The sequence below is a fragment of the Prorops nasuta genome, unplaced genomic scaffold, assembly GCF_024137725.1.
Source record: "Prorops nasuta isolate Cenicafe-Biocafe unplaced genomic scaffold, Cenicafe_Pnas_1.2 PNAS00031, whole genome shotgun sequence".
Lineage (NCBI taxonomy): Eukaryota > Metazoa > Arthropoda > Insecta > Hymenoptera > Bethylidae > Prorops > Prorops nasuta.
Genome location: NW_027116828.1, coordinates 2,521,641 through 2,543,017, shown reverse-complemented (window position 1 = coordinate 2,543,017; position 21,377 = coordinate 2,521,641). Strand labels below are relative to the sequence as shown.

The 21,377-nt window shown below is 41.0% G+C and overlaps 1 protein-coding gene across 1 annotated transcript; it reads right to left on the bottom strand.

Moving 5' to 3' along the window:
* Nucleotides 1-16: 16 nt before the first annotated feature.
* On the bottom strand, nucleotides 17-18,317 carry LOC136783032 (kin of IRRE-like protein 3). Its single transcript, XM_066742825.1, has 14 exons — nucleotides 18,311-18,317; nucleotides 18,153-18,230; nucleotides 17,200-17,327; nucleotides 10,348-10,531; nucleotides 10,030-10,165; nucleotides 9,444-9,652; nucleotides 5,994-6,263; nucleotides 5,500-5,608; nucleotides 5,202-5,388; nucleotides 4,637-4,775; nucleotides 3,944-4,131; nucleotides 3,614-3,747; nucleotides 3,141-3,384; nucleotides 17-670 (listed from the first exon to the last, which is right to left on the bottom strand). The coding sequence occupies exons 1-14, from the start codon at nucleotides 18,315-18,317 to the stop codon at nucleotides 563-565; spliced, it is 2,121 nt and encodes a 706-aa protein (XP_066598922.1). The 3' UTR covers nucleotides 17-562.
* Nucleotides 18,318-21,377: the final 3,060 nt, after the last annotated feature.

Sequence of the window (21,377 nt, the reverse complement as noted above, 5' to 3'; positions counted from 1 at the left end):
GGTAATTTAGTAACTATTGGATTTTATTTAATTTATTGAATTTCTGTATTTACACAAAGCTTTGGTTGGTTCAATGCGTTAGGTGGTAAATCTGGTCCACATTGTGTAGTAACAAAACAAAATGATGCAAAAAACATTCTTTTATTAACAAGTTATCTTACTGAGCAAATATAAATATGGCAAATATTTAAGTTAGATATTTGATTGGTTTCTCAGTTGCAAACAGTCGTAATTTAACAGAAGACAGCTTTAGAATTACATGAGTTTTGATTGATCTTAATTCATACCTGGGAATATTATGCTACAACATCGGCATATTTTAATGATTATCGCTAATTTGTATCGAGTACAGAACTCGATGAAAAATCGTATGGCAGTACAGTAGTGAACAGACTTTCGCCATTTTGGGAATTGGAAGATCTGTGGCGCGTAACTTCCATTTTGAAATTTGCAGCCTTCTGTATCTCTCTCGCACTCTTTTTGTCGCTCTCTACTTCTTTCTTACTATCTTTCTTTCACAATCACTCTCTCCTTTCGAACTAATAAAAAATAAAGTCAATCCTCAATTCGCCGAATTCGGCTTGAAGGTCGTATATTGCGGTGGCTTCTCGATCTTGCAATGTGGCTTCAACGTCGCTAAACGTTCTGGTTTGAGAAACAGCTGCTCCCCCTGCACAAGGTCACCCTAAGATCTTAGAAAGAGAAGGCCCAAAGTTGCCATCTTGGATCAACCAAAATGGCGACTAGGCGATAATTTTATATTTTGTTTCTAACTTATTCATTTTCCTTTTCATTCATTCGTTCGTTCACTCAATATACAGAACTCTACAGAGGGTTACTTTTTGTTCAAACCTGAGCAGTCGGAACGCAACTATGAAAAGTTTTTGGTGCATCTTGAAATATGTATAGGAGGCATTATGACAGATGCGTAATTGTGCATGTAATTCAGGGGTTGGGAGGAAGAAAAATGTCATATGCAAACGGGCAAAGCAGGCTGGACGCATTATATGACCATAACTTACACTATATGTACAGTTAGAATCATTCGTCTTATTTCTATCCAAGCGAAATTTATTTTTTTCTTAACCGAGAAGCTTACTGGCTGCTATCGAGTACCACGTGACCAGCCAGTAGGGCCGTGATCCATGATCAGTCGGAGTATACTTTATAAGATCCCTTCTATCTTGAAATAATTAATGATTTTGACTGTACATGGCAGAATTTGGAGAATTTGGTGATTCTTCAATTATATTACACGCAGGTGCTCCTCTAATTACAGTGATGCACAATATTTCTAGCAATTACGCTAATTATACATAATTTTCGGTCATCGATTATATATCCATCATACTGTTCATAATGGTTGAATATTTTGTACAATGTAGGAGGAGGTTAGAACTAGGTTTTAAAGCGACATTAAGAACGTACTATCTTTCAAAATCGTTTAAATTATCTTTGTACAGAATTACTCAACCCGGCAATGGCCGTAAGATTACAGGATAACAAGTATAAATCATTCGTTCAACACGTATATAGTCGATCTATTCATAAAACTTGTATACAAGTATTTTGCATAACGATTGAGGTTAGGAACGGCTCCGAATATGGAAAATTAGAAATCATCGTACGATAATGCAAGTAGACTATAATGGAACGTATAACTCAGTCTCTCTCCATTTTAACATAACCTCAGAATGGATGAGAAAAGTCTTAAATCTTAGATCGCAGAGTAAACATTTTGAGTGATCCTAATCGATTAATAGAGTCAGTCTTTCGTTCTTGAATCCCGCAAGATGCGTGGTTGTAATGGATATCCTTTCTGGATGTGAGCAAGGGGAAAAGAAATATCAGACTCACTAAGGGAAGTATCACACAGTACAATGAGTCGATGAAACATATACATGCAATATAAAAGCTAAAGAAATAGATTTAAGGTTAAGAGAACCGTAGTTACGAAGCATAATCCTACATAGTACTTGCACTGTGCACATAGTATCAGAGACCTTCCGGAAACGTTCCAGCGTGTCAAATTGAGCCCAAGAACGTTTTAGGAACATTTCTCAAACTATAGGTGCTTTCCTTTTACACTTGACTTGAGCCGGAGCGATTTGGTTATGTACAGTCGAAGTCACATAAACTGTATTTAACCGAGTCGCTCAACTGGGATTTTCTTGGTAAAAGGAGCATGTCTTATGTTGGCTATGTAAAATTGCAAGATTTTGAAAAGGCTTTTGGTTGGCGAGTGAAAAGAAAAGCATGCATTTTATATTATCCATAATCTTAAGAAAGAATGATGCATTAAGGTTTACCGGTGTGAGGGATCACACTGGGGTAAATGTGTTAGTGCCAAATGTCACCGAGGTGCTAAAACATTTAAAAATGGCGATAAATGCTCAAGATCGTTCCTCCCGACCACAGAGAACGAATTCTATTCCATGTGTTTACGTAAGGAGTAGAGAGATCTTCGATTTTCAGCTTTTGGGTCGAGAGCATGCATTCGCTTCCGCACATTTGCAAAGCACAAATCCGTGTTCGCGTTTCTCTATCCGGATAGCTACTCTACGCGGATGGCAAACTTATAGGCAAAGTAAACTTGGTGCAGCTATAGGAACGCCGTAATAATATCCGCGTAACTCAAAATTAATTCAGAGGTCGATTCGGTAAACTGAACTGTTCGAAAGCGTGCTAGCTTAAGCATTAAAAGCAATCCAAACCATTCGCAATTAGTCCTAGATTTAATAAATGAAGGATGTAATTTTCATGCTCTCTCAAGATACGGATTAAGGAAGATGTCGATTCCTAATTGAGAATTATGTGAATGATTTAAAGGTCCATTTACACTTGCAACGTTCACCCCTACAGAATACAGGCGAGTAACTTTTTCACGAGCATCGTAAAGCTTGATCCAGACGTGCAATAGAATAGAAAAGCTTGATACATGACTAAACTCAATGAGGTTAGGTTACATGCAGATGCATGTGTGGATCCACTTTTACGCACGAATGTTTTCCAGAAGCGAATGCTGCAAGTATAAACGACGCTCTACGTGCAAGATTCATCAACGCAAAAACGGAATTTAACAATCTGTCGTATGCGTGAGATATGTCATAGATTTCAGTTTTTCGTTTCAACAATCTAACCTGTAATGTATATTGTGGCCCGTGATGTTGACTATGATGGTGATGCCTTTGGTAATGTGGCTGCGTATGCGATTCTTGATGCGGAGGTTCGTGCTGGTAACAGTCTCTCGTTTGGTATTGTTGGGACGGTACCGGTTTAAGTATGTGCGTTGGTCTTTTTTCTCCCACAAATGGCTGACCACCTCTTTCCATCGTGTCTACTGTTAATCGTGGATCTTCTATCATTGTATTTGACGCTTTCGTGCTGAAAAACGTCTGATTTAGAACGACTTTATCTCGAGTCTTGAGCAAAGTCAACATTAAATTTTCTAGGAAACTCGACATAACCTATCTTCGAGTAATCTAGACTGTTACTGATCACGTGATCCGAACTTAACCTAGTCAAACGAATTGTCTCACTTTTATTTGTTCATTATCGTTATTCCTCGACATTCCTAATCAATCCTGTACGTAATTCCTCGCTCAACACTTACCAATGTACTTGCTGCAAGACAGGAACTGTATTTCTGGCGACGCAACACCTATCTGATCGAACGAAGCAAACAAATCCCATTATCAACACGGATAACACTGTGAATCCAGCAACTGCACCGATCACCAATGGAATCTGTAATTTACAAAAAGCTTCAGTTGCTAGTATGTATTAACTTTGATTTCAATCTCACTATGTAGATGCAATTTTTATCTTCAATTTATTCAGAGTAAATGTAGCGATATCCGTTTTTAAATACAAGCTTATATTAAACGTATGAAATTTCAGAATTGAAATTTTGTTTAATTTAAATCTGGTTTCTGACACATACTCGACCAGGTTCGTCGACTCTCAGCATGAGGGCTCGTCGATCGCTTCCACGATCGTTCTCAACGATTACGTGGTACAATCTTTGGTCTTCTTTCACTGTGCTGGTCAGTTCCAGAATTGCGGCGTAACAATCCTCACTCGATAGCGGCTCTAAATCCAATGCACGATATCGCGATTCCAAAACCTCACCTGTGAAGAATATGTCGTCTCTGTGTATACATATAGATACTATGCATGTTACAAAGTGATCCAATTATCAAAGCAAAACGTAATCTAATAATAAGAGGGTAAATCGATTTCATCTCGTGCAGGAATTAAAAGGCTATAAAGCGAAAATGAAGATAATAAACGAAAAACAATAGTTGCTGGGATTGGTTGAAAATCAATAGAGAGACGGAGCAAGAGAGAGAACATTTTTAATTTTCGACAATTGTTTCTGTCATAACTAATTGAGTGAACACTGTGGAACGGATGAAATTGGATGTTTCACGATAACTAATTACTGACGCATAGATGGGTGGATACATACATATGTGGGGAGGGATCAATTTACTGCGGTTGGAAGAGGGAATTGCCTGATTTATCAAGTAGTAGGGGTAAAGAATAAAAAAGGTAATATTTGCAAACAGTGCAAGAATTATATATTTTTTTTTAAGAAGTGGGGATTTAATTTGACGAAAGATAAAAGTCTAACCAGCGTGGAGTCTTGTGCTTCCCCATTCCCAGGCGACTAGTCGTGGCTTCGGATCTGAACAGAGTCTAATCTCTAATCTCGCTGGACTTCCCTCGGTAGTGGCGACGACAAACTTCTCAGTGATCGCCGGCTTCACTACCTGCATTTACATAACGCTCATCCTACATTTCTATCACGGGCTTTGATCTTCATAAAACAACCGCAAGACCGCCAACTTCTTGTTTTCAAACTATTCGCCAGTCGGTATCTTTATATAAACTGTTCGGATGCTCGACTGTGATGAGCGGCAACGGCTGCCTTATGAAACTTTACATTTCTCCTCTCTTAAACTAATTGCTTTTTACCTCGAAATAAACTCCAATTTACTATATAACTCAACGATTATTTTAACATTTTTTGCCAAAATTGCAAGAAATACAACTGTAATAAATTTATATAGAATTCCAATGTTTCTGAGCTATGGTATTACTTAACGGAAATACACTATGATTATTATTTCTTTTATTTACTATTTTCAGAGATTTCTTTAAGTAGATAAATAACGAGAGAAATGAGAGTTTCTTACTCTAGGAGCACCGACTACTTGGAGGGATACGGGATTGCTCTTGGCTTCTCTGATGTTTCCATTAATTTTATTGGACGCCAGGCATATATATTGTCCCTGTTGGTCATACGTGACATTGGTCAAGGTCAACCTCTGTCCGGATCCACATTCTGCAGGTAATCGACCATCGGTGAAGATCTGCGCCCATCTGGGAACCATCAAAGGTAAATTAATATAACGACCCCGTTTCTTCCTACTTGTCGTCTCGAGACCAAACGCTTTATTTCTTGTAATTTTATGAATTTATTTTTAAACAGACCTGTATTCAGCAGGTGGCATTGCGTCCGCATGACACTCGAAAGAAGCTCCTGAATATAAAAGAGCCGTCGTCAGTCTGTCTGGGCCCACGGAGCTAATAGTTGGTGGATCTGAAATGAAATATGTAACTCGGTTAAGTGAAAATATCCGTAACTGGTCAGAAGTCAAAGCTTGTCCGGAGCAAAATTAAATCATCATTTCAACTTTTTTAGTTTTCAACGATATTTTGTTTTTGCGGGAGTTTTTTCTGTAACAATCCTTTTTATTGGCACTTTTGGTTTTATTGGAACCAATGAAATTACTCGCCTTATTATTTTTTTATAAAAAAGAATTTTCTTGGAAGGTAATGTTTAAACATGATAATTATTTTAATATCAATCGTTAACTTAGTATTTATTAAAACCAAGAATAAGCTATTGATTAGTTCGTTTAATAATATCGTTAATTTAATTAATTATTATTGATATAAAAATGTTAAAATATAGTTTAGCTTACAGTTAACAGATACTTGGACGGAGACGGGACTACTTTCTCCTTCGATATTGGAGGCTTCGCAAATATACATAGCCGCGTGTTTCCTGTATATAGGCGAGAACAGAAGAGTTTCACCGATGCTAGCTACTTCGGTTGCTCCTCCAGCTTTCGTTCTCCTCCACAAGATGGAAGCTGGTGGATTGGCTTCCGCCAAACATCTCACCTCCAACTGGTCTCGACCTTCCTCCAACTGCCCCGTTGGTGCACCTATCAATCTCGTCTCTGGTGCATCTGTTCACGATATAACGTTATTCTTTTACTATAAATACACGTTATACATGCTAATTAACATTTTATTACAAAATATTCATATTCTTTTTCACCCAAATAATAATTCTCCTTTTATATCCATATTGCGTTTCCCAGATGTTTAGAGCAATTTTAAGCACGAAGAAACATTTTTTTAATTCTTCAACGAAACTTTTATACCGATTCCTCGAATAGCAGAGTTTTCGCGTATTACTGTAACGTAAAAATAGAGGGAAAGCGTGATTTGCTTGAAAAAAATTGTAAGCGAAAAGTGGAAACTGGTTTTTAGACGGAATTGGTACGGACGACAAGGGAATAGTGGGGTGAGAGTGCAAAAGTTGGCGGGGGAGGGGGTTAGTAGGAAAGCTGGTCCTTCAGAGCTGCAACTCATGGTTCATTTATGCAATGGCTTTTATTTATCACATTTATTGCCGCGGGATGTTTTTAGCAAAAAGTGCCTCGGGCCTTTGGCTAATTAACATCCCGTACATCTCCGTTAAGTGTTCATGAAACATATATATATATATAGTGCTGCATACGCACTTGAAAACATGGGATCTGTCGTCAACGGGCATTAATTATCACGCACAAAAATATTCCACTAAAAGATTACCGGTTCCCCATCACGCATTGTACACGAAATGGCGGACGTCCGCCATTTTGATTAATACTTTTCTGAGAGGAAAGTTCCATATCTTTATAGGTTAGGGAATTGAGTAAAATGGCGGATGACGTATCGCGGTCCGTATTGTTCATGGCCTCAAACTCACGTTGAAATACACGGAGATTTTAAGCTGGTGATGGGAGCAGAGGTGGAAGATGAAAAAGTCGATGGAAGGTCCGAATCGAATCACCATTTCCGGGTCAGGCGCGGATAGCCTGCGCAGCTGTTCATTTCACGTAACAATGATTTCGAAATACGCGCGAACGAACACCCGCTGACCCATTCACAATTCCGCTCGTATTCTCTCACTCTCTTCTTCACTCCTACACCCCCACCCCTTCTCTCTCTCTCTCTCTCTCTCACTATTCACATTTCCCATTCCAAAATTCCATCGCTATACTGTCCCCTGCATTATTTCTATCGCACATAACTGGAGACCTACGGTAGGTCCCGTCGGCTCAACTAGTTCAATTCGATATAATTCATCCGATACTAAATCGAATTCAATAAATTTTAAAACAGCCAGAGAGAAAGAATCCGCCCTCGTGACCTTTCGACCAACGAATTAATTTTTTGCTCTATTTATCACTTATCGTAATCTCCACAGCAGGTCCAGTCAGCTCTGCCGGTCCAATTAACTATAATTCATAGAAAACCGGTTTAACCGAATGAAAAAAAGCTCGAAAAAATTCACTCCAGTATATCCTTCCCACTAGTTTTATCCAAAAGCTGAAAATTAGTTAGAAAACCCATCATGAGATCTTCCGCTGTAAATTTATTGGGTTGTTCCAGTGGTTTCTTTGTTTACGAATGTGTATTTATTTATTTGTTCCTCGATGCAATGTTAGCACGAGCTTTCGAGCTTGCATTAATTTTCCATCACACTGAGCCTTCTATCAATTACTGCATTATTTTTGCACCGATCCATCGAAGGTTTATGAAAAGTAAACCGTGCATCATCCGACTCTTCAGGATCATTGAAACATTCTTCTTTTTAATTTCAGTTGACTTTCAAAGAAATTTAGTCCTTTCAAATTGATCATCAATATCCCAAACAAAATAATCCACCTCTTTCATCAGAGGTTAAATGAGAACACGAAAAGACTTCCACCCCTCAATACTCTACCGAGATAATTGACATCTTGCTTGAAAAATCACACGAAGACTTTAACCTTAATAGTACTTCCATCCCCTTACTGAGAACCTTTGATAAAGCTGAAATTGTGGAAGTCGCAGGAGTGAATAATTCATTCTGGTTTTGCAGTTTTAAAGGTTAGGGGGTTATTTGGGATTTTGAGGCTGTTCGGGGTTTCCTTTATGGTTTTCACTGCTGTCCGTTTGAAGTTTGTCGAAGAAGCACGGGGTATCGGAAATGCACGCTCCAGCAGGCACCTGCTGACCCATTCGCATCGGCTGCACTCACCATAACAAGATTCGCGGTGTGCAAAGAGCGCTGGATCCATGTCCATTCGGTGTTCAGGCTTCTGTGTTCGCTTTCGCAGGCAGAGGGTTGGAAACGTGCAAGGGAATTCACAGTGTGGACCCTCCACCCCAACCCCTTCTTGTTTGGATCGCAGTAATTCCTCCCCTGTTCCGCCGTCGCGTTTACCACCCCTCTACTCCGGATCAACCCCCTCCCCTTTCATCCTACACCAGTGCCTTTCTCCAATCCTGTTGTAGCAGCGGGCTTTGAGGTGAACTTTTCAATTTGCCCTGAAACGGTCTCTAACGGATAATACTCGTAATCAATACAGACCCTCTGTATGCAAGCACAGGTGCAAGCACTACCTGTTATACTCGCACTTTCCTCCTTACTCCCCTTCTATCACCACCCTTCAACAACAAACTCCTACCGTACCCAATCAAATTCATCACATTATCCGGTCACTCGTAACTTTCCAATTGTCTTACATTGATAATAACTTCCAGTTCCAAGAATTCTCATTGGATAACCAAAACTGATGTCAACTTTTTGTTTAGAATTTTACAGTCAAACTTGATTTAATCGAATCTTTTGAAGATCAGTTGAGAAGATTTGTATTGATCATCTGTACACGTTTGCGAAGAAAATCTTGAAAACTCTTTTATCAGCGGATTGAGGAATAATGGATGTAACAGTGATATGAGGCCAAAATTTAAAGGTGCATCGGGACATCGCTATAAAGTTTTGTTAACAAACTTCTAGTCTCCTGATTGATCTCAGCTTCCTCGAAGACCATTTTTCGCATAATTTCTACAATGATGTTATCCTCTGTAAGTAGCGAAAGCAACTGCGAAGTTTTGTTTACGTCTTTTTAAAAAGTCGAACAAGTAATTCATTTTTCTCATTTTGTTCTAAGAACCACATGGAAATTTTATAAGCCAATGTATTTTGATTAATTTTTAAAGAACACTATTATTATTACAATACTACATTATATATGAGGGGGATGGAACCAAAGTTATCAATGAAGATAGTAATGCAGGTGATAAAGTGTGAATATAATTTAAGTACTCACATCTCACGTCGAACCTCACTTCCGTACTGGATGACATGGTAGGATTGGAGTATGCCGGATGAATAGCGACGCACCTTATGGGCTGACCGTATCGTGACCTCTCGGCCAAAATCTCGCAAACGCTGTACGTCGCCCAAGTTCGTGGATTATCTTTCTCCGTCGAGTTCATCTGAGGCCTCTGAGTTCTCAATTCGGTCTCGCCGAGATACCTGTGCACCCACATTTCCATTTCCAAGGACGCCATTTTAGCCTGACACTCGGACACGAACACCCATTCCCACTCTCATGCGCCTCTTCAGGTATTCCCTTTCAAGATTAGCCAGACTAGAAGCTCGAAGGGTCCACGAATTTCATATGGACCATTAGGAGCACTACGAACCATTTAATTCACAACGATTCGTTAATTTTGAATGCCATCGAATTATTTCAAAGAAAACACCTTTCCTGTCCCATTAGACCACTTACAGACTCGGAGTCCTTAAAAAACGTGGTCTCTTTTGACTAGAGCAGCGGGATTGGGTGGTCCACGATGTTGAAAAAGGAAAAGACTAGCTATATTTATATAAGTATAATAATAATTACGAACCATTTAATTAATGGCGAGGGATTCCCATAACGAGCTCTGCAAGTGAGTATCGCGATCTCGCCCGCTCGTGCGGTCACATTGCTGCCAGGCAGGATCAAACGGTCAGCGTACTCTATTTGTGGTCGCTGCGGACTCACTGAAATCAGAAAATCATACTGAATAATATAAAAAAATGAAATCACTTGAGGATCGTTTTAATTCGCGAAGACCACTCTGTTATTCCAAAATGTGGTTATCGAGTGGAAGTGGTCGATCATTGGTCAGACGTGAGTCTTAACTCGTGTATATTCGCGCAAAGAGACAAGAGAGTAATCTTACCCCTAACGACGAGTCTCGCGGGTTCCGAAGCCAAGGCATCCTGAGTGGTGAAGTCACTAGCGGTCACTTGGCACTGCCATAGACCATCGTCGAATTCCAAAGTGGCCGATCTGATCCAAACCGAGCAGTCGCCCATATCCGGGGATCCTACCCATTCGTACTTTTTCAGGTGCATTCCGATAGGCTAAAATTTCGAAATGACACCATAAAGGATATTGTCGAAAAGAATGGAGCTTGATTATGCGATGGTCATGGAAATATTTCAAGTGGACCTAATAACCGGATAGGGGAACGGACCATGGAGGAGGGGTTCTTCAGGGATCGAAAATGAATTATCGACAGCTTTGAAGAAAGGGGAGTGGAGGGCTCTTTCATCCGGGACTAATTCAGGCTGTTGGAAAGTGCGGCTTTGGCAGTTTCGCAGTCATAATAAGGCCATAATTCAAGGATCGATCTGGCGATTATATTCCTACCTTCGTAATCTCGCTCGGTCCGCTTATCCCAGCAGAGATGCTTTCAGAGACGATCATGCTTTCACCCCTGTAATCCCTGATCTTTTGTACGATCATCCCGAACCCGGTTTATCACTTGGATGCCCGCAAACCGTCAATCACGCGAGGAAGCAGACCCTTGGCTATCCCGTGCAAACCACCAGAAAGCAAAGGGGAGTGTTTGAAGAGTCTCTCATGATTTTTTCAAGAGAGCCACCAGTAATGTCTCGTAAAAGTCGAGTGGAGATTGGTTGAATTATTCGATTCCCGCGAGATTTTTCGGACGTTTCTTCGACATTTCTCATGGGTCCTTGGTATTGGAAGGAGAAAGAGGGGAGGGGGAAGGAGGAGGGGAAGAGGATGGTTGGTCTACGTTAGTTATGGTTGGATTCCAGTGTGTGACTACGCTATTAGTAATGAAGAGGCTTCGAGATCCCAAAGGTCCGCCCATGGTTTATCACTCGGGAGCGAGAAGACAATGGCGCTAGCTGCGCGCGGGAAAAGCGGAAATGACTGAGATGGTTATTCCTGCACGGAGTTAATATTGTGTCTACCAGCGCGAGACACCGGCTTTGGACAAGACTAATGAGCCGATGCTAAACCAGAGGAGTCTTCCCCTCCCATGGACCAGAAACTGAAGCCCCGCTGGAAGATATTACCAAATGTACTCCAACCACGCGTAATGGCGCCATTACTCACGCCATCTTCATCCACCTTGAGGAAAAACACGGCGTAAAAACGGTGATGGCTGAAAATTATAGCGGTGCTTCCTGTTTCACGTTCAACTGCAATGGTGAACAAGGCGAATTAATCGGCGAGAAACCATATAAAGCGACGATACGGTGGATAATTGGGTGACTGGAGAGGAAAGTTAGGTTAGGTGCTTTCGAGGATAGAAAAGAGTATCGATGCGCGCTACTGGGGTGGGGGAAGGGGAAAGGGTAATGGAGTGAGGGGTTGGAAAGGAGGTGGAGGGGGGGGGGAGGTCGAGGTTGGATGGAATAGGAGTTTGTCGTTTCGCAAAAGGGCGATTCTTGCAGGGAGCCGAAGCGATGAGAGTGACGGCATTCATTTAAAGGATTAAAATCCAAGCTGGCTGTAGCAAGTACGTAGGCGAGCGTTCGCTTACTTAACGAGAAGGGTCCTTATCCATCCTTTCTCTCCCCTCTCGTATAGCCGCCGGTTTACTGCCGTTTCTCTTTTTCCATCCGGCCTTCCAGTTCCAGCTACCACCACCACCACCCCCACTCTCTTCGACCATGCCTCTTCCCAGCTCTGTGTTCTCCGGAGAGGCCACGACCAGCAATCAGCGTAATGCACCCGCAGACACTACTACCACTCGCACACAGGCGCATTTGGCAGATCTGTTGCAGTCGTTGCAGATGGAAGTACAAGCTCTGCGGCGCGCTTGTACACGGGCGCACACTTTCCTCTTGTGGCGCTGAGGCTAAACGGGTACGCAGCCCTCGGCCAAAGGCACTCGATAACATGGAGTCGAGCAAGCCCAATCTCTTCGCTAGTTACGAAATATAGGCAAATCGTCCCGGAATCGATAGTTCACAATAATCCCCGGGATAAGGCCTCCTGGAATTTCCCAACTTCCCTCCCAGATAGTTCCCAACTTACAGCCCGGAATGCCGTGAAACTCCTAATGTGTGATGTTACGGTAAATCACTGAGCGTGCGGAGTAAATAGTATCAGCTAAACTAGTTAGGCTTCCCCTTAAAACCTTCATCAACTTTTATCGAACTTTGTTCGAAACATTCCTTCCGAGTTTTTGCCAGAATCCTAGGATATTTACCGAAATACGTGCCAACGCAGAGGTTAGGTTCGCTCGTACGGCGGCCATCTTGAATCAGAGGTGCAACCAAGTTTAATTCGCTAGATCCCACGGAAAATGCAATTAATCTTTCGAAACAACGGATTCTCGTGACTATATATACGTTGCCGGGCTGAATCTGTTTGGGTTAATTTTTAGCCGGAAACAAGGTTATCCCGATTTTGATATTTCACTCGCGGAACGCGTAATTTCGCGAATTAATTCGCGGCATAATTTAATCCGACGCAATTTTTCCAAAGAGATTGAAAAACGAGCGGGACCGTCTGGTGGGGTCTCCGCGGAGCATAAATCCTAATGAAAAATCCCAGCTGCGACAGAAATGGCGGCGTTTCCGGTAGAGTCGCGCGTCAGAGGAACGCGCGTCTCGATATAATGGAAACGTATCTGTACATCGGGCTTCGGTTGAGAAAAAGCTCGAGCTCGAGTTTTTCCCCAGACGGGATACGTCAGTTAGGTTAGGTGCCTCCGAGGCAGAGTCAAAAAATCCGGGTATTTGTCAGGCTGGCTAGCGGATGAAATTTGCATAATATCCTGTATTCGCGTGGAATAACGTATTTCCGGCTGGATGCGATATTCAGCGTGCTGGCAAGAAGCCGTATAAATACGTTCCGCGCGCGAGCGAGAGATCTCGACGTTGTCCAAATGAGAGAAAAGACTTTGAGTGCGAGCTTATAGCGGTGCAGCTTCTCGCCTCCTTTTGCGCTTTTGCGCGACAACGTCGCAAAGTTTCTCGCGAGGGCAAAGGTGAATAACGTTGGACGGTGGAGGCCCGCTGGTGCTGGTGAAGTGAGCGTCAAACGACGCCATAAATTGAAGTCGTTAAATTTCAAGTCGTTACAACGCCTTGGAAAAAAAGAAAGAGAAAGAGAAAGAGAGAGAGAGAGAGAAGCGAAAGGCGACGATCTTTCGGCTGAAGCAGCGGGAAGAAACAGAGTCTCCTGGTATGGATAAAGAAGGCTTAACGGGCCAGGAAGAGTCGGCGTCGAAAAGGCCATTGCTGAAAAGCTGACTTTTCAGACACCGGGAATCCTTCTTTCTTTAAACTCAGCCATTTTAATTCCTCTTTATACTCGGCTTATCAAGACTGTCATCCAACAATAAATAAAATTCTCTAACCTAAAATTATATTCTCGACGGATTTTATTATGAGGATATAACATAATATAAACGCGCGAGGATTGAAAAATCTGGATTCTTTTGTTTACTATTTGTTTCGAAAGTTTTCAGAAGAGATTATAGTGGAGGGATTCATGGAACGCCATTGTTTTGATCGAGCGTATAGAATTCGGGGAATCATCGTATAGTAGAGAGGGAGTCCGGTGAAGCAGTGCAAGAGTAGGGATTGAAGAGGGTCAGTATAGAGGGGGAAGTTTTGTATACTGGAAGACCATATAATATACGCGCGCCCTGTGAGTAAAGGATAAGTGGTTTTCGAGTAGAGGTGGCTTCCCATAAGTTTATAGTTTGTTCTTTCAGTTCCATTCGGAGGACGAAGCGTTGTAAGCTTCACGGACCGCAGGCACTATTAAATATATTTCAAGTACCTGTTGTCCCTTAGCCAGTGTATAGTGTGTACTCGCATAATATAGTCCAATATTTACCGTCCTCTAAGTATGACGACCTCGCGAGTGCTGCGTGCAATCTACCCCTAAACACCGACAAACTACTTTTATTTACGCTTAAATATACACGGTACCTTGGCGCGCATTAATTTCCATATTACTTTCATCAGGATAATCCGATCTAAGGCCTGGATAAAACATTCGCTCGGATATTTCCAATTGTACACTGTGTTTGCTAAAGATAATCTGATGTCTTCTTCTTCTTCTTAAAAAAAGAAAAAAATAGTGCTCTTGAAAAAATATTTGCTTAACACTAAATGTACCAACGTGTTCTTTTATCCAGCGTTTACACTTAAAAAGAGTTATTTGACCACGAAATGGTAGCTTTAGTGCTAATGTTAAAATATTGTTTGTGTTTTGAGTTTATTGATGAAAATTCTTATAAGATTCAGTGTGGCTGTAGGTAAATTTTTAATATCGACTATACAGTGTATACCTCAGTTTCTTTCTTATAAGCCACCATCTTTATCCCGGCTCTTTTATAGCGCAGTTGATTGAAATTTATGCGAGAATTCAGTACGGCTGCTTGGTAGTTAATCGACTTATTTTTTTCTTAAGGTTTTTTGAGGTTAAGCCGAGCTTATTGAGCATGGGAAGAATACTACGCAGATGCGTACAAGTTTTTGTCGTAATTACACAGGAGAACCAAATCGTATACAGAGCAAGAACTGTTGCGAAAAATAATAGGTATTTATTATTCTTGTCCACGCAGCAGGTTTTTCTGACGCAACGAAAATTTTCCGCATTATTCTGAAGGATGAATTTGCACATTAACGAGAACCGCGTGGTCCAACACCACAACCCGGCGGGTAAATTAGGGGCTGTGACTATGTAAGCCTGGAAAATTCCGCAGCGCTGCATTTTTTCTCCCTTCTACTTCCTTTAATTTATCCAGCAATACTTTCTGCGGACGATCGTCTACCATCTATTAAATTTAATATTCATATTAACCCATTGACTCTTCGGCTTCTCTCTAGCATGGAAGATAATTTTTTTAAAAGATACGGATTTTTATGCAACAAACTTTATGCAATAAAGGAGTTTTCAAAGAAATTCTCTCGCAAAGCGAAAAGTAGCAAAGGAGTACCTACTGCAAAAATTGCAAGAACCTTTGCGAGTGCGGGGCTTTCTCCTTTTGGCGAGGGCCGATTGTTATACGCGGCTGCTTTACGCGACGTTCACGGCCACCCTTAGAGAGCTTAATTAAAGGAAATGACGATTTTCTAAGAAAGAACAGTCAAACGAAGTGGAAAAGGATATCCCAGATAAAAACCAAGAACGAATAATTTTATTGCCGGCAAAAAATTTCATCTCCTCGAGTAAAACAATTAAGTGCGATCAAATTAAAGAATCATAATGATGAATTACAAAAAAGATAAGGTGTAAAATTGAGAAAAGCTTAAGGTTTAATTATATACGGCGATGCAGTGTGAAACGAGGAATAGAATTTGGTCATTTGATGCGCGTGGATTACAAAAGCGTCTGGACTAAGCTTCAAGGTTTCATTTGGTGGCAAAGGGTCGACTGGTGATTTCCCTATTCTACGCAAGTTGCATTGAGCTTAAGGAGGGGGTTTGGGGGAGGGGGGGGGGGTGGGCGGGGGAGAAAAGGAAACTAAAACAGGTGGGCTCGGCGAGAAAAAAAAGGACGTGAAACAGAGAGGGTGAAAGCTAGGAAGGCGAAAAAAGGACAGTGGAGCAATCAACGACATCGTCCTTAACGTCTTTCGTTGCTTTCTCGCCAATTCCGTCGAGCTCTCTCTTCGTTTCCCTCTCTCCACTCCACTCTCCTCTCTATCGACTTCCACGTCTCATCTCCAATCAAGCAAGCGCCTGCCAGACAAATATATACTCGCGTGCTTCGACGTACGTGGAATGCATCGCTGCTGAGAAAAGTTGCACTCCTCGGTAGACACACAAACACGTTCGTGCTACGTGCGAATTACGTGCTACCTGCAAAAATATTACCTCACGCGGGAAAAAATATTTCCAAGATGCCTATATAACATTGTCGCTCGCACAAATAAATAGAAAAAGAACGAGAGAGGGAGAGAGGAAAAAAGAAACAAAGCGGCGTTAAATCTGACGTAACTCTCGTTTATCCCAAAGCATATATACATATACCGTATTTCATTGGATTTGAATAATTGCTTTTGCCCTCGTGCGCGGAGGGATTAAATTCGAGATAGTTTGCAACTTGTCTTGGTTGCTGGGATTAGCGAAATTGTAGTCTTCCGAGCTTCTCTTACGTCTCCAAGCCTACTTGTGTTTAGCGTGCAAAATCCATGCAAAATCCGTTTGCTGTGTCGCTGCGAAATGCTCGGTAAAGAGTATGGAATAAATTGGCGCGTGTTAGGGGGGTATAAAGCAAGAGGCGAGTTGCAAAAAGAGCATGAAACAAAGATTGAAGGTGATCCTGGGTGGCTGCTGCTCGGGCATTGATAAATCAAAATGGCGGTGCAGGAGGAATGCTGGTTGGTGAAGACAGTGAAAAACACCTTTGGGCAAAGGAAGCGCGTTACAACAATTGCGATATTATCAATGAGATATTTATCGTGGCCGATGAATCTTTGTTATACTTCAGTGGAGTTCCGTGTAAGTTTGACCGTGCTAGGAGAGAGTCGCTGCTGGGAATCCGAGCGAAATGAATGTTTATTGTCGACCGGCACGTAACGTCCGCTTCCCCCCTCCGCCGCTCTGAGACAAACTTATTCGGCCGGAGTTTATTGGCTCTCCGACGAAATAGAAAATAAGAAAAGCCGCAGAATGTAAAATGCATCAGTTACGTTGCAGAAATATTTCAATGGAATCTGCCATGCTTCGTCCCTCGCTCATAAATTAAGCGCAAAGGAGATATCACTTGGAATATTAATAAGATCGAGTAAGTCGCGTTTACTCACTTTTTGATCCTTCTGCCAAATGCATTGACCTCTTTTCCCCAGGACTCGACACGTGAGCTTCGCGTCCTGCCCAGGATTAACCTCCGTGTACTGCGGGGTCTCCTCAAACTGCTGTATCCCCTGGCAAGCTGGAAACAAATTTATAGATTATGCCGTGCTGACTCTCTATAAATAAACACGGATAGAGTTAATGGAATTGAAATAATTGGGAGAAAAAGAGGTAACTTAACGAAATAGTGTGAATTCCTGCTTGGCACGGAACATTTAACCGGGCTGCCTCTCATTAAAGTTGTTATTTAATTCCAAACTTTGTAAACTCGTTTAACTTGTCGGATCTAAACGACGATCTTTAGCATTCCCCAGTTAAATTCATCAATTGTATTAGTCCCTAAACGGATAACGAAAAAAAAGAAGAGGAAATGCGACCTCTCATTTAATCAGAGAGCTCGTCACATGAGTGTATTAAATGTAACGTTAACGAACGGATAGACTTTTGTTGGAAAAAGTGGGTTAACTGAAACATATACTGGAAGAGAAAAATCATAGCTAATGTTGATAGGCAAAGCATATGAATTAATAAAATTCTGGTAGCGCGTGGAAATATTTTTTACCTATGAATCATAATTCACCTACATCTAAGATGAAACGAAGAATCTAATAATTATTTTAGAAAAATAAAGAATAAATTCTATATATCGTAAGTATTAAGAAAATTATTCCTTTTAATAATAACTCAATATTTCTTTACGTTTAAGAACTAAAAATAACAATCCCCTTGCTATTCTTGCAGGAAATTTGAGAAAAGTGTGAATCGATAACTACCAGGGGGTTTTGGTTTTCTTCACCACCAACGTCGAGGGAAACCCGATATTTTTCTATCAATGGCAGGCGAGGTCAGTTTTATCTACATATATATACGCGTGTGTTCCTGTTTCGACAGGTTGTATTTATACGTATGCGTATGTTCCATTTCGTGTATCTGTGAGCAACATCGAAACTGGCCAAGCCAGCCTCAACCGAGTTGCTTTCCGCTGGATTGCGCAGTTAAAAATTCAATTTTTCACCTAGCTGGAGTGAATGATTAATAAAGCTCGTTTTTCTCTGAACGCACGGTGCATCGGACAAGCAAGAGAATAACTTTGCAAAATTAACAAAGCGCAAGGTAACGAGCAGGTCGTCCTCCCGCAGAGACTATCGCAATAATATGCGTGAACAAGACCATCTACATTCCACTTTAATCTTTACTTTATATTCCCAGGTAGGCAAGAGGTTCGCTTAACATTCTAACCTCCTCTAGGAAACTAACGGGCATGTTATTAAAACATCAAAGTCGCTCTAATTTCTTTTATTACGTTTTAATTTATTCCGGAAGAGGTTAGCATCTACCTTTACCTTTCATTTCCTGATTATATTTGCAAAATTCTATTTTCTATCTGCAGGAGACTGAACCTGACAAACTCGGTGGGCCAAAAGGGATTTATCATATCCGGACTGCTGTTTTGGATTGCTATAATTTTAAGAACCCTCCAATTTGAAAGAGTGGCAACAGGTAGATAGCAGAATCAGGTCAAGGGTCAGCCGAATCGTCCAAATTTACGTCTGGAATATACATATCTGATAACTCTGTTTTTGCATGTATACAATTACTTGAGAAAATAAAAGTACTACATATATGTTGTTTGCTTTTATTTATTCGTTAGATTCATACAAATGTGCGTCAAAGTTTTAAATCAGAATATATTTGTCTTTTAATGTCGCTATAATTTATAGCCTGAGAACTTCTTGCTCCAGACGAGTGTATCGCAATAAGTAGCAAAGTTTTATTGATTAAATGGTTAATGAGGGAGCGTCTAAAAGAGAATTCATAAGGTTTAATGACGACTGGAAAGACGGTGAGTGGTTAATTAAGTTGTGCAGCGGATTCATTCGGCTGCAATAACTGAAACAATCCACACCGACTCTAATTCACCAGGTCTTTATTGACTTTTCAAAGACGTTCATACGCGCGGTGGGTTTCTAATTGAAAAAATTTCGAGATAACGCGGAGTGTCCGCATCGACCGTGTTTACATTTCATCAGGCTGAAACTGTAAAGGGAAATCCCAGTTCATTTTCGGGGCTGGTAGCTCAGAATTTAAATGCAAAATCCCTAGCTCGGCCATTTCCTCGAGAGAAAGTGATTTTAACGTAACTTGGAATATTCCGAAAATACAAAATCAAATTCCATTATCCGTTTTTATCTTCGGGAAAGTGATGCAGATAAACGAAGAAGAATTATCATTCAAAACGAGATGAATGTGAATGTATTATATATATATATATATACGGGATATAATTTAAATAAATTATGAAACGTCGGCGAGACGAATGAGTGTGACGCAAGGGAGCCGTGAAAAGTGGAAAATAATGAAAGAAGACGGAGTGTTTGTTTAACGAGATTAACTTGGAAAAGATTATTTAACTTTGATGATGTACTAGATTTGCATTTAAAGCGCTTCTCTTTGTTTTGGAGGATGGCAGTAATGCATTAAGCCAGGCTGGAGGAACATGTGTAAACCGCTGTTACACAACAGGTCGTTAATCTTTCTGCGTCTCGAAGAGCTTTCAGTCTCCAGCAAGTGTCATTCAACGCTGGAAGAGCCCCGACTAACCTTTCCTTCCTTCTCTGGAAAAAGACTCTTTTCAACCGTAACTTAAGATACTCCACTGAAAAATATTCTTCCACCAATATTCCTCGACACATCTCCAAGAATTTTCGCTGAAACTTTCGGGTTAAAATTGATGCAGAAAGGCCCATTATAATTTCTCCTTAGGTACACAAGCTGTATTTGCTCTCGGATCGTCAATTCCAGGAGTTAAAATCTCTCCGGCTCCTAGCACCGTGTAATTGGAGCGAAGTTTCTCGAAATATTCAGAAGCTTTTATCGGCCTGACTGGAAATCGTAAAAACGCTTCCTTTGCCGGTCTCCCAAGCTTTTATTATTAAATAATGGACTCAGATACGGTCCTTAATCAACGGCCCAACGACTTCAGGACTTTGCCTGTGTTTTATTATACCTCTAGTCGGCAGTTGGATTGATTTTTGAAAGCTAACGAAATATTTAGTTGCAGCTGATCAAACTTAATTGGTACGAATAGGAGGCTTGAATAACGCTCGCACGGTTCATTGCCAAAATCAAGTTACGTTGCAAGACCGCTGCAGAGCAGATTTATTTGCCCCGATAATTCAAATCGGAGATTAATAATTGACCAATTTTGAATGCAGTGAAAACTGACGATACCTCGAATAGGGGAAATATTGTGATACAGCTGAACCGGAATGATGGTTATGATAATATTCGATTTATATTTTATTGTTTCCCAATGTCCATCAGTTTTTGTCATCAGCCTATGAAAATCTTTTGTATGTACCACCATCATTCAAATAATTCGCTTTACCGAACGTTTCTGTTTCTTCCGCAATGAAAAGAAACGACAGTAAGGGGGAAGTTTCCCATAAGAGATTGAACTTCTGTCTCGGAACTGCTCATGGATTTTCAGCGGGAAAAACGTAGAGTGGTAAACGCCCCCAGCTGTTCCCAGGTAAGAAGTATACGAGTGTATCGGGATAGCGCTGCAGTTGTAAATAAAAATGGCGGAGAGCTTCTTTACAGCTAAGGAGAACGCTGGGACGAGCGATAATTCACTCGGGGATTCTGGAAAATGGAGCGTGTCCCTGCCGGAAGAGCCGGCTTAACCAGTTTTCCATCCCCCTGAGGAGTGCTTAATTAGGTTAGAGCGAAAACAACCCATTCAACGGTCGTTCACCAACTATAAATAGCTTTATATTCCTGCCTATACGTTTTTAATGATGGTTATTGACGAATACGACGATTCGACAAATTCACTCGCATAAAATTCATTTCACATTCACAGTACGCATTTACACGTATTGTAAACTTTATACGCACACACGCGCGCACTCCAACATATTTAATACACAACGGAGACCTGCTACACACACTTTAAAATTCGACACACTGTCACTAGAAGCTTACATATATATATATATATATATTTATATATGTATCGCGCGGACAGGTTGGTGCACGTAACGGTGTGACACGATCGTGGGATGAGAATATTCCACGTTTTGCGTTTTGATAAATGACCTTGGGAGAATTAAATTTACTCATCTCC